Source organism: Tachyglossus aculeatus, chromosome 12, assembly GCF_015852505.1.
Source record: "Tachyglossus aculeatus isolate mTacAcu1 chromosome 12, mTacAcu1.pri, whole genome shotgun sequence".
NCBI lineage: Eukaryota > Metazoa > Chordata > Mammalia > Monotremata > Tachyglossidae > Tachyglossus > Tachyglossus aculeatus.
This window is the reverse complement of record NC_052077.1, coordinates 3,176,571-3,189,403: the sequence shown is the minus strand read 5'-3', so window position 1 is coordinate 3,189,403 and position 12,833 is coordinate 3,176,571. Positions and strand designations below refer to the sequence as shown.

Here is a 12,833-nt window from a genome sequence, read left to right as displayed (position 1 = left end):
CCTTGTAACCTCCCCAGTGCTTAGAACAGTGCTTTGCACATAGTAAGTGCTTAACAAATACCATCATTATTATTATTATTATCATTATTCTCTGTGCCTCAGTTACCTTATCTGTAAAATAGGGATTAAGACCATGAGCCCCCCATGGGACAACCTGATCACCTTGTAACCTCCCCAGCGCTTAGAACAGTGCTTTGCACATAGTAAGTGCATAATAAATGCCATCCTTATATTAGTACTCAAGCACTTTATGTGGAATAATAATAATAATGGTACTAAGGGTTTATTATGTGTCAAGCACTGTTCTAAGCGCCGTTGTAGATACAAGGTAATCCGGTTGGACACAGGCCCTGTCCCACATGGGGCTCACAGTCTTAATCCCCATTTAATAGATGAGGTAGTTGAGGCCCAGAGAAATGAAGTGATTTGCGCAAGGTCACCCAGCAGACAAGCGGTAGAGTCGGGATTAGAACCCATGACCTTGTCACTCTGAGGCCCGGGCTGCTTCTCTCTGTCTGCACCTTGTTGGTGACCAGTAAATGTATATATGTATACATATAACATATATGTATATATGTTTGTACATATTTATTACTCTATTTATTTATTTATTTATTTTGCTTGTGCATATCTATTCTATTTATTTTATTTTGTTAGTATGTCTGGTTTTGTTCTCTGTCTCCCCCTTTTAGACTGTGAGCCCACTGTTGGGTAGGGACTGTCTCTATATGTTGCCAATTTGTACTTCCCAAGCGCTTAGTACAGTGCTCTGCACATAGTAAGCGCTCAATTAATGCGATTGATGATGATGATGATGATAAATGTAGATGTTGACAGAGGTCATGGGGACTGCTACATCTGCAGTTTTTCTTTGGGATTTATTGGCATGCTATCCGGGAAGCACACTGTAACACTAATAAGAAGCCTCACACCCAAGTGAAGGTCATGGGTTCTAATCCCGGCGCTACCGCTTATCTGCTGTGTGACCTAGGGCAAGTCATTTAACTTCTCTGGGTCTCAGCTACCTCGTCTGTAAAATGGAGAGTGAGACCGTGAGTCCCCTCTCAGTGTGATCACACCTTGGATCCCGTCTGCTCCTGCAAACCTGTTAAGTGCAAACCTATATCTGTGCGTGCAACCTCGCTGCTCATGCAACCCGGCTGGACATGCAAACCTATCATCTGTGCGTGCAGCTTGTCTGCTCGTGCAACCCATCTGGACATGCAAACACCTATGATCTGTGTGTGCAACCTGTCTGTACATGCAAACCTATCATCTGTGCGTGCAATCTGTCTGCTCGTGCAACCCGCCTGGACATGCAAACACCTATGATCTGTGTGTGCAACCTGTCTGTACATGCAAACCTATCATCTGTGCGTGCAACCTGTCTGCTCGTGCAACCCGCCTGGACATGCAAACACCTGTCATCTGTGCGTGCAACCTGTCTGCTCGTGCAACCCGTCTGTACATGCAAACACCTGTCATCTGTCCGTGCATCTGTGAGTGCAACCTGTCTGTGCGTACACCTGTATGTGCGTGCAGCCTGTCTGTGCGTGCACATATCTGTACATGCAACCTGTCTGTGCGTGCAAGCCTGTCTGTTCATGCAAACCTATGTGAATGTACCTGTGAGTGCAACCTGTCTGTGCCCACAGCCCCTGTATATATGTTTGTACATTCAATCATGAGACTGAGGCTTTTGTGTGTATATATCCCCGTTTTACCTCCTTCCCTTCCCCACAGCACTTGTATATATGTTGGTACAGGTTTATTACTCTATTTATTTTACTTGTACGTATTATTATTCTATTTATTTTATTTTGTTAATATATTTTGTTTTGTTGTCTATCTCCCCCTTCTAGACTGTGAGCCTGTTGTCGGGTAGGGACCGTCTCTAGATGTTGCCAACTTGTACTTCCCAAGCGCTTAGTGCAGTGCTCTGCACACAGTAAGCACTCAATAAATACGATTGATTGATTGATTGATTGGAGAGCTTCCAGTCCTCCACCAGTCTCGGCTACAGGAGGGAGAGTCAAGCAGAGGCCTACCTGTTCCATTCGTAGCGTGGCCAGTGGCTGGTGAGTGGAAGGTGATCTGCCATAAATCATAACTCACCCGTGCTGGGCAGCAGCAGCAGGGGAGAGAGTCAAGGGTGGAGGTTCGAGTTTACAGCGTGGAAGGCGGCAGTGGTAAACCACTTCTGGATTTTTACCAAGAAAACCGAAAGGATACGCTATCAGAACCATTGCAGATGGAGAGCGGGGAGCCCACTGTTGGGTAGGGACTGTCTCTATATGTTGCCAACTTGTACTTCCAAAGCGCTTAGTACAGTGCTCTGCACACAGTAAGCGCTCAATAAATACGATTGATTGAGTTCCGGGAGAGCTGTGTCAGTGGTGCCGCTGTGGGTCGGAAATGACTCCACGGCAAAGACAGGAGAGTGTGAGCCCCACTTGGGACAGGGATGGTGTCCACCCTGATTTGCTCGTATCCACCCCAGCGCTTAGTACAGTGCCTGAAATATCATCGCTATTATTATCATTCCCAGAGACGGCTGGCCGCGTCACTTCTCTGTAGTTCCAAATCAGACGGTGCCTGAGCCACAAAGAGCCCCACAGTTGATTCCCAGGGCAACTGGAAATCATCACCAGGGCTCCAGTCTTGGAGTCCATGCTCCCCGCTGAAGTCACCTCGGGAGTTTGGACTGCGGGAGGTGATTCCCAGTTCGGAGGTTTCTGCGGGGCAGTGGTGGTGCCGGGCTCTGTGGGTGATGACTGGATAGTGGACAGATTGTGTTCTTCTATAATGCCTATAATGTATAATGCTTATAATGCCTATATAATGCCTATAATATATATATATATATATATAATATAATATATAATGCCTATAATGTAGTACGAGGCTAATCAATCAGTGGTATTTATTGAGCGCTTATTTATTGAGTGGGCTGTGTGTCGGCCATCCATGTCTGCATCAAACAGAATGCAGAGTGGTCTAGTGGGTAGCGCGTCGGCTTGGGAGTCAGAAGGAACTGGGTTCTAAACCCAGCTCCACCACGCAACCTTGGGCAGGTCACTTCGCTTCTCTGTGCCTCTGTTACCTCATCTGTAAAATGGGGATTAGGACTGTATGCCTCATGTGGGGCAGGGACTGGGTCCAACCGGATTTGCTTGTGTCCACTCCAGCACTTAGTACAATGTCTAGCACTTAGTAAGCGCTTAACAAATACCAATTTAAAAATAAACCCTCCTTACCATTGGCTTTCTCCAGGACTCTGGAGTCCAGGAGTTTCCAGGACTCTTCCAGTCTCAACTATGGGAGGGAAAGGCAAGCAGAGGCATAACCATTCCATCCCTAGCTTGGGCAGTGGCTAGCGAGTGGAAGGCCATCTGCTACACGTCAAAAGTCACCCATGCTGGCTCAGTGGAAAGAGCCCGGGCTTTGGAGTCAGAGGTCATGGGTTCAAATCCCGGCTCCGCCACTTGTCAGCTTTGTGACTTTGGACAAGTCACTTAACTTCTCTGGGCTTCTGTTACCTCATCTGCAAAATGGGGATGAAGACTGTGAGCTCCCCGTGGGACAACCTGATCACCTTGTTACCTCCCCAGTGCTTAGAACAGTGCTTGGCACATAGTAAGCGCTTAATAAATGCCATTATTATTATTATTATGCTGGGCAGCAGTGGGATGGGAGAGAGTCGAGGGCAGAGACTCAAGTGTACCGCGCGGAAGGCGGCAATAGTAAACCATTTCCGTATTTTTCCCAAGAAAACTCTCTGGATCCACTACCAGAACAATTGCAGGTAGATGTGGGGTGTTCTGGGACAGTTGTGTCGTTGGCATTGCGACAACGTGACGGCATAAGACCATTGGCTTCAATAAAAATAATAATAATAATAATTGTTAAGCACTTACTATGTGCCAGTCACTGTTCTAAGTGCTGGGGTAGATGAAGGGTAATCAGGTTGGATACAGTCCCTGTCCCGCATGGGGCTCACAATCTTAATTCCCATTTACAGATGAGGTAACTGAGGCAGAGAGAAGTTAAGTGACTGACTCAAGGTCACACAGCAGACAAGTAGCACATTCAATCACCTCACCCCCTCCTATCTTACCTCATTGATTTCTTACTGCAACCGAGCACTCTCACTTTCCTCCTCCAATGCCAGCCTCATTCGGTCTCGGATGGCTCAGTGGAAAGAGCCCGGGCTTTGGAGCCAGAGGTCACGGGTTCAAATCCCGGCTCCGCCACTTGTCAGCTGTGTGACTTTGGGCAAGTCACTTCACTTCTCCGTGCCTCAGTTCCCTCATCTGTAAAATGGGGATTAAGACTGTGAGCCCCCCATGGGGCAACCTGATCACCTTGTAACCTCCTCAGCGCTTAGAACAGTGCTTGGCACAGAGTAAGCGCTTAATAAATGCCATTATTATTATTATTATTATCTAACTCGCCATCAACTCTTTGTCTCCTTTCTACCTCTGGCCTGGCACTCCCTCCCGCTTCCTATCTCACAGACAGTTACTCTTTCCACCTTCCAAACTGTATTAAAACAAACTTCCTACAAGAGACCTTTCCCGTCTAGGCCCTTCTCCCCCTTGCAATTTGTATTCTTTAAGCATTTAATATTCACCCATTCTCAGCCCCGCAGCACTTATTTGCACCTCCATAATTTTATTTTGATGTTTGCCTCCCCCTCTAGATTGTAAGCTCCGTGTGGGCAGGGACCATGTCTACCAACTCTGTCATATTGTACTCATCCAAGGACGTAGAGTGCTCAGTACCCAGTAAGCACTGCATAAATAGCAGTGGTTGATTCTAAGCACGGAGACACCCGCACTTCTATAGTCTAGTGGAAAGAGCCCAGAACTGGGAATCAGAAGACCTGGGTTCTAATTTCAGCTTTTCCGCTTGCCTCCCGTGAGAACTTGGGTGAGTCACAACCTCTCTGGGTTTCTGTTCCCTCATCTGTAAAATGGGTATAAGACAGATTGTGAGATGAGTGTGATACAGGGACTTTGCCAGCGTGGTAAGCCATCATCGCTTAGCATTCATTCATTCAATCGGATTTATTGAGTGCTTACTGTGTGCAGAGCACCGTACTTAGCACGTAGTAAGATTGGAGTGAATGTCATCAGGATAGAATTAAAGTAAAAGAGTGAATACAGCATCTATGAGACTTAATTCATAAGATGGGTGGAAAAGAGTGGAGGTCAAAAAACGGCAGAGAGGCGAAAGAAGTTGAGGTAAATCGTAGTACTGAGCAAGATAACAGAAGTGGAAAATCAGGGCTACCTCCTAGGGCCCGGGGGGAAGAATCTCAGTAATAATAATAATGATGATGATGGTGTTTAAGTGCTTACTGTGTGCGCTGGGGAGGTTACAAGGTGATCAGGTTGTCCCACGAGGGCTCACAGTTTTAATCCTCATTTTACAGATGAGGGAACTGAGGCACAGAGAAGTTAAGTGACTTGCCCAAAGTGACACAGCTGATGGTTGGCGGTTCCGGGATTAGTACCCATGACCTCTGACTCCAAAGCCCATGCTCTTTCCACTGAGCCACACTGCTTCTCAGTACCATATTTTAAAGGAGAGGGGATTAAATAATGTGGTTGGTCTGATTCTGAGAGAGGGTAGTTACAGTGAGTCTCCCGTATCTATGGAGATATGGGAAAGGCTAGTGAATCGCTGAGGGAAACAGCTCCGAGAACTGTTTGAAGCTTGAGGATGCCTCAGATGTAGTTACCGAATCTTTTCCTTCGAGGTTACTGGTTCACTGCAAGATCCAACTAGTGAAAGCTTTCCAGGTCAGGATATCTTGCGGGAAATCTCTAGGAATCCCATTCAAGTATCTTCTGGGCAGTTGTCCACATCCCTTTTATTTGAAGCTTGGAAAGGCAGAGCGAAGATTGAAAGACAAGAGGGTACGCTGGTGTCTTCCCGGGTTTTCATTCATTTATTCATTCAGTTGCGTTTACTGAGTGCTTGCTGTGTGCAGAGCACTGTATACTAAGCGCTTGGAAAGTACAATTCAGCGATAAGGCGAAACAATCCCTGCCCACACCAGGCTTAGCACCAATAGGCTGGAGTATGAATGTTGTTTTGCCTCCCTCGTAAACTATAAGCTCCTTGTGGGCAGGGATCACATCAACCAAATTCTCGTATACTAAACTTTCCCAAACATGTAGTAAGCGCCAAATCAATGTGATCGGTAGATTGATTGTTTAGATTTCTCTGTTTCAAACCCTATACAAGACCTCTTAATATTTCAGTTATATAATAGTAGTAATAATAATAATAATAATGGTATTGAAGTGCTTACTATGTGCCAAGCACTGTTCTAAGCACTGAGATAGATATAAGGTGATCAGGTAGAGAAACAGCGTGGCTCAGTGGGAAGAGCCCGGGCTTTGGAGTCAGAGGTCAAGGGTTTGAATCCCAGCTCCGCCAAATGTCTGCTGTGTGACCTTGGGCAAGTCACTTAACTTCTCTGAGCCTCAGTTACCTCATCTGTAAAATGGGGATTGACTGTGAGCCCCACGTGGGACAACTTAATCACCTTGTATCCTCCCCAGCGCTTAGAACAGTGCTTTGCACATAGTAAGCGCTTAACAAATGCCATTAAAAGAAAAAAAAAAAAGGTTGCCCCACGTGGGGCTCACAGTCTTCATCCCCATTTTAGAGATGAGGTAACTGAGGCACAGAGACATGAAGTGACTTCCCCAAAGTCACACAGCTGATAGGTGGCGGAGCCAGGATTTGAACCCACGACCTCTGACTCCCAAACCCGTGTTCTTTCCACTAAGCCACGCTGCTTCTCGAAGCGCAGTGACTTTCAGAAAGTAGGATAGAAAGGGTAACTATAAGAATGTGTGTTAGAATCCTAATCGAGGGGCAGTTTTTCACTCGACTTTTGCTCTTCGTAGTAGCAGTACTGCCTGCGTACACCAAATGGCCGTCGAATACACGAACCACAAACAAATATCCAAAATGAAGGCAGATAAATACGGGAAGGAAAGAGATTGTGTAAAAATCGCTGGAGGTTTTAATCTCAGCTGAAGAGAGAACGGAAAAAGACTGTTGATGGAGGGAGCCCAGGGACCTTGCAAATACCTCAGATTTTTCAGGGCTTCAAAATGCTTCAAGGAGTTCTTGAGGGTTTAGAACCGTCAAACTGTTGACTCCTGCATGACTTCACTTAGAATTCCCTTATCTTTTCCCACTTCGGCCTCCGAAGTCCAAACTAAATGGTCACAGGTCCGTAAAATTCCTTCCTGGGTCCCTTCAGAATGAGAGGTGATGCTTGATTTGTTCCTCATCAAAAATTTCCGGAGGCGAGGCAACAGCTGTCTGTCGTCTTCCCATCAGCAGAGATTCATTCAGTCGTATTTATTGAGCACTTACTGTGTGCAGAGCACTGTACTAAGCTAGTCTTTTCCATGAATTCCTAAATCTCTCTCCACAATTTAGACCACCTCCATTCGCCGCTCAGGACTCCTGAAAATTGCAGGAGAAAATGCAGGAAACAGGCAAGATTGATGAAGAGCCCAGCACAATCTTTTCTCATCACTGTGGGAGATAGTTCATTCATTCATTCAATCGTATTTATTGAGCGCTTACTGTGTGCAGAGCACTGTACTAAGCACTTGGGAAGTACAAGTTGACAACACATAGGGACGGTCCCTACCCAGCAGTGGGCTCACAGCCTGGATAGTTGCCTCTCTACCTCTGAATCTCTTGATGTTTGTAGGCTAAAAATCCATCAAGCGGGGCGGTTTTAAATGAGCAGGTTTTTGTTCAAGGAAATTTCTTTTTTCTGCATAGGGCTCCCAAGTTTTCAAGTAAATTTTCGAGCGAGGGGTTTCTAAAGTTGATATTCTTTTTTCATCTGCCTAGAGGGCAGTATTTCCTAAGCTGATATCTGAGCCAAGACCAGAGGCTTAAAAACTAAAGAAATGTAGAATTTGCCTGTGCTGAAATTCATTTTCAGAAGAAAATAGCTGAAGCAGGTTTGATTCCTTCCCATTGGCTTCCCTTTGTCATTCTTAGATCCGCTCCGTTCAACTAGGGCGTCATGAGCAGGCAGAGATCGCCGTTACCTGCTTGCTGTTTCTCGGAAATTGGGAGTCGTGGCTCTGACGTCCTTAACCTTTCTTCATATGATCTGGCTTCCAAATTCGGCCAATAAGAAAAATATTAACGCCAGTCCCGATAATCAGCGTCTTCTTCAAGTCTGAGTGTGCCGTAATAGTCCCAGATGGCTTTCTGATTCATTTTTTGAACTGATAGAGGTAAACACGCATCCTCTGCCAGTTGTCAGCTTTGTGACTTTGGGCAAGTCACTTCACTTCTTTGTGCCTCAGTTACCTCATCTGTAAAATGGGGATTAAGATTGTGAGCCCCCCGTGGGACAACATGATCACCTTGTAACCTCCCCAGCGCTTAGAACAGTGCTTTGCACATAGTAAGCGCTTCATAAATGCCATTATTATTATTATTATTATCCTTCAAACCATACAGTTGAAGCTGCTTCCAAGAACAAAACTAGGGTGAGATGTCAACCCGGGCATGAAGACATCTCCTGGTGACTTATCTGCAGTTCATTTACAGCAACTGGAGGGTAGCAGAGGATGGGGGAGAACTAAATAGGCACGTGGGGACACAAAAGAGGACAGAGCATGCAGGAGGATGCTCAAAGACTTGCTGTCTCCACTTCCCCTTCTGGAGCCTCAGTCGCCTAGTGTCAACTCTGCAAGCTCATTGTGGGCAGGGAACGTGTATGTTTATTTTGTATTGTACTCTCCCAAGCGCTTAGTACAGTGCCCTGCACATCCTACACCCTCAATAAATACAACTGAATGAGTGAATGAATGAACGAAATCCAAGGGGAATCCCATTCACTGTATCCAGATGCTGATGTTGCTTCAACTGTAGTTAGGTTGTGTTTTTCCAAGTTTAATGAAATGTGATTCTGTTTCCCTTTCGTTATTCTCAACTTCTCACATATATCCCCTCACCACACTTATGTGCTATGACAGATGTCTCTTTACTTGGAAAAGAGTTCCCTGCACTTGATTTTTAACTTTAAATGAATGATCTAGAAGAATGTGAATTCTTTTTCTTCAGTTCACGTTTCATAAACATCCTTAGGGATCCTTGACTTCACTAAACCTACTCTAAAACATGACAGCATTTATTCATCTCTTAGGTTTAAGTTCATGATAAAAAAAATAGAGCTGAAGGATTGTGACTTCTTTCAAATTGTAGTGTTGTCAGTGAGGAAATCACTTAACTTTCCTGAACTGCAGTTTCCTCTTCTATAAATTAATGGCAAAGATATCCCTGGGTCTCCTGTAATTCAAGAGTTGCTTTGTGTCCCTTTCTAGACTGTAAGTTCATTGTGGGAAGGAAACATGTCTACCAACTCAGTTGTATTGTACTCTCCCAAGTGCTTAGTACAGTGCTCTGCTCAAAGTAAGCACTCAATAAATGCCATTGAGTTGACTGATTAGTTGATTAAGGAAAACTCACCCATCTCGAAGCTGTGCATATGTGTACAGTTTCTCCCAAGCTCAAACAGGTTTCTGCCGCCAGAAGAGCATTCTCTACTTCTCTTTGGCCTTCCAGCCAGAACACTTAGTCTAAACACAAATATGGCACAGTGAATTTAGTGGGTTGTAAAAGTTTTTCATTTGGCAGATGGAAAAGGGGTCTCATTTTCTCCTGAGAAGTGCAGTGAATGTCTAAATCATCTGAAATATTTTGCTGCTGTTCCATGGTGATGACACCTTGTTATTTCAATGCAGAAATACTCATGTAAAGCCTTGGTTTTTTGATTTTTCAATTACCTATATTCTAAGTCTACTTTGCTTGAAGCTCAAGAGATGTTAATTTGGGCCCAGCAAAGAAGTCATTAGCTGTTAAAATCAACTTTCCTTGATTCTGATCTCCTAGAAATACTACTGGCCTTGGGGACCAAGGCAAGTAGCCATGGACAAGACTGATTTACTGCAGTTGTGATTTTTGGAGGAGGTTATAGATGACAACCTCATTGACTTACTAAGGTTCACTGAAAAGAATCTGTGGCACTTTGATCTGTGCCTCCGCCCCTGGAGTTTAGCAGAAGGAAGAGCTGACTTAGTGAGGCCAAATCATTTCGGGATTGTAGTTTACTCTTTTTAGACATTCCGATTAACTGAGCAGATGACTACAAATATTATTGTACTTCGTATTTACGTGGCACCTTTTTATGAGGATCTTAGGTGTGCATTTCAAGTAGCATCATCTCATTAATCCTGGCAATTATCCAAGGAGGAAGCATCACGGCATTACTGAAAGCGCTCTATTTGCATGCCCTGCAAAACTGCTTCCTGATTCATTCCTAAAGTTTTCTGTACTTTCAGGAACAGTCAGAGTTTTGGCTCCAACATTTAATGAAAGTAAACTATTTTCAAGTTGTAGGTTTGTCCCGAAAGATCACATACCCTATTCATAATACGTCTCACCATATCACAGATGTATAAATTCTACCATTGCCCTCCTTGTGGTTTGTTGTGGTTAAGAGAAATTGCTAGAGAAAGCAGCACGGCCTAGTGAATAGAGCAAGGGCCTGGAAACCCCAAGGACCCGAGTTCTAATTCCGGCTCCGCCGCTTGTCTGCTGTGTGATCTTGGGCAAGTCACTTGACTGCTCTGGGCCTCAGTTACCTCATCTCTAAAATGGAGATTAAGACTGTGAGCCCCACGTGGAACATGGACTGGGTCCAACCTAGCTTGCATAATAATAATGATGGTATTTGTTAAGCGCTTACTATGTGCCAAACACTGTTCTAAGCGATGGGGGGGATGCAAGGTAATCAAGGTTGTCCCACGGGGGGGGCTCCCACTCTTCATCCCCATTTTACAGATGAGGGAACTGAGACACAGAGAAGTTAAGTGACTTGCCCAAAGTCACCCCCCCCCCCCCCCGCTTTCTAGACTGTGAGCCCACTGTTGGGTAGGGACTGTCTCTACATGTTGCCAACTTGTACTTCCCAAGCGCTTAGTACAGTGCTCTGCACACAGTAAGCGCTCAGTAAATACGATTGATTGATTGATTGACAAGTGGTGGAGCCAGGATTCGAACCCATGACCTCTGACTCCCAAACCTGGGCTCTTTCCACTCTGCCCCAGCGCTGAGTACAGTACCTGGCACATAGTAAGCACTTGACAAATACCATTAAAAGAAAAAAAAGTGGTTCTTAAAACAGCTTGTCATCTTGTAAGACATCAGTTTTTCTTTGTGAGGGTTAGAGGTCATGAGGGAATGAGACTCTTAAAGGGAGAAATTCGAACGAATAGCTTTACCATACTCCTGGAAAACAACTGAGGCTCTAGCTCTCTCTCAACCACAGATTTAGCACCGATAGTGTGTGGTGCCTTTTAAGTTGTATAAACAGAGGCATGAAAGAATGATTCAGGACTGTATATATAAGTGTGTATATATATATATATATATATATATATATATATATATATATATATATATATATATACAGTCCTGAATCATTCTTAGCTATATATATATAGCTAAGAATTGTTACCTAGAAGATTACCGTGATTGTAAAAATCCTATCTTCAGTGTGATATAAAATTCTCACCTTGAAATGGAGTTGTTCTCATGAGATTCTTTCTCCCTCCTTTTCTTTTGTAGCTTTATGCCATTCCTTGGTTTCTCACCATGTTTACACGTAAGTATGTTCTTAGCAAGTTCCTTTTCTAAAGTGAAATTTTTGTCTAACCCACTTGTATTTCCCAATGAAAATGACATTCCATTAACCCTCTAAATATCCAAGAGCAGATCCCTAATAATAGTTATTGCTTGTTGGGAGACTATAAATTATCTTTTGACTTTTAGTCTGATAGAATGGGCATATGTGGCCTCTAAATTCTCTGTGAAGTTTGCCATACTTTCAAATTGTTTGTTAAAAATGAAGCAAAATAGGGTCAACGCCACAAATTACTGGTTAGACGCACTTGATGAAATGCTGGGATTGTTTCAAGGAACATTAAAATTCCTAGTCATTTATATAGGATAAAGTCTCTGGCTCTGTTAAAGAAAAAAGAATCCCTGAAGCCTATATGTAGGCTCCATGTAGAATTTCCTAGAGCTCCGTAGGATGAAATACGTTTGAATGAATGAAATTATGGTCATAAATCCGGCTTGTTTACCATATCTAATTTTGGGATAGGGAACTAGTATTTTTCTCACTTTCCCCAATCCAGGTTGAGGAAGAAATAAGCCGCATACTATGTAAAAAAAAAAAAAAATCATTATGAGGGGAGATGAGGGGGAATCTTCAGAATCACAGATTTAAAGAATAATTAAATAACAGCAACTTGCATGCTGTTTAAATATTTGAGGGAGTAAACTGTTTCAATCTTTGGGGAGTTTAAGATCACAGGCATTTGGGTTAAGGTTGGAGAGCTTGACACAAATAGAAATTTAATGCTCTGTGACAAATCTGCTTTTTATGTGTATTAAATGAGAAGCATGAGTTTTGTGGCTGCAGTAAAAGAACTACAGCAGTGTATGGTACAAAAGCAGCTTGCTTAAGCCAAGCAAGTGATACTTTTTACCACTCATAATTTCTAAGGTAATTGTTGGGAAATTGGTTCCAGCCAAATATTTCTTACAAAATTTTGCGTGCCAGATTCTATGTAAACTATCAGACCATCTCTGTAATTATAACCCCATTTGACAAAATTGCCAAAGAGTTGAGACAGAAACTAGTCAGCTGGATTTAAAAAAGTATGATGTACTTATGGTTTGAAATATTGTTAAAGTTCAAAGTT

The 12,833-nt window shown here is 43.7% G+C and overlaps 1 protein-coding gene across 2 annotated transcripts in view; it reads left to right on the top strand.

Annotated features, from left to right (window-relative positions):
* TBCK (TBC1 domain containing kinase) overlaps window positions 1–12,833 on the top strand; it is a 242,687-nt gene that overhangs the window by 128,333 nt on the left and 101,521 nt on the right. For both annotated transcript variants that reach the window (XM_038755254.1, XM_038755253.1), the window contains one exon: window positions 11,692–11,728. In XM_038755254.1, the coding sequence (XP_038611182.1) occupies window positions 11,692–11,728 (37 nt within the window). The remainder of the gene's footprint in view (window positions 1–11,691; window positions 11,729–12,833) is intronic.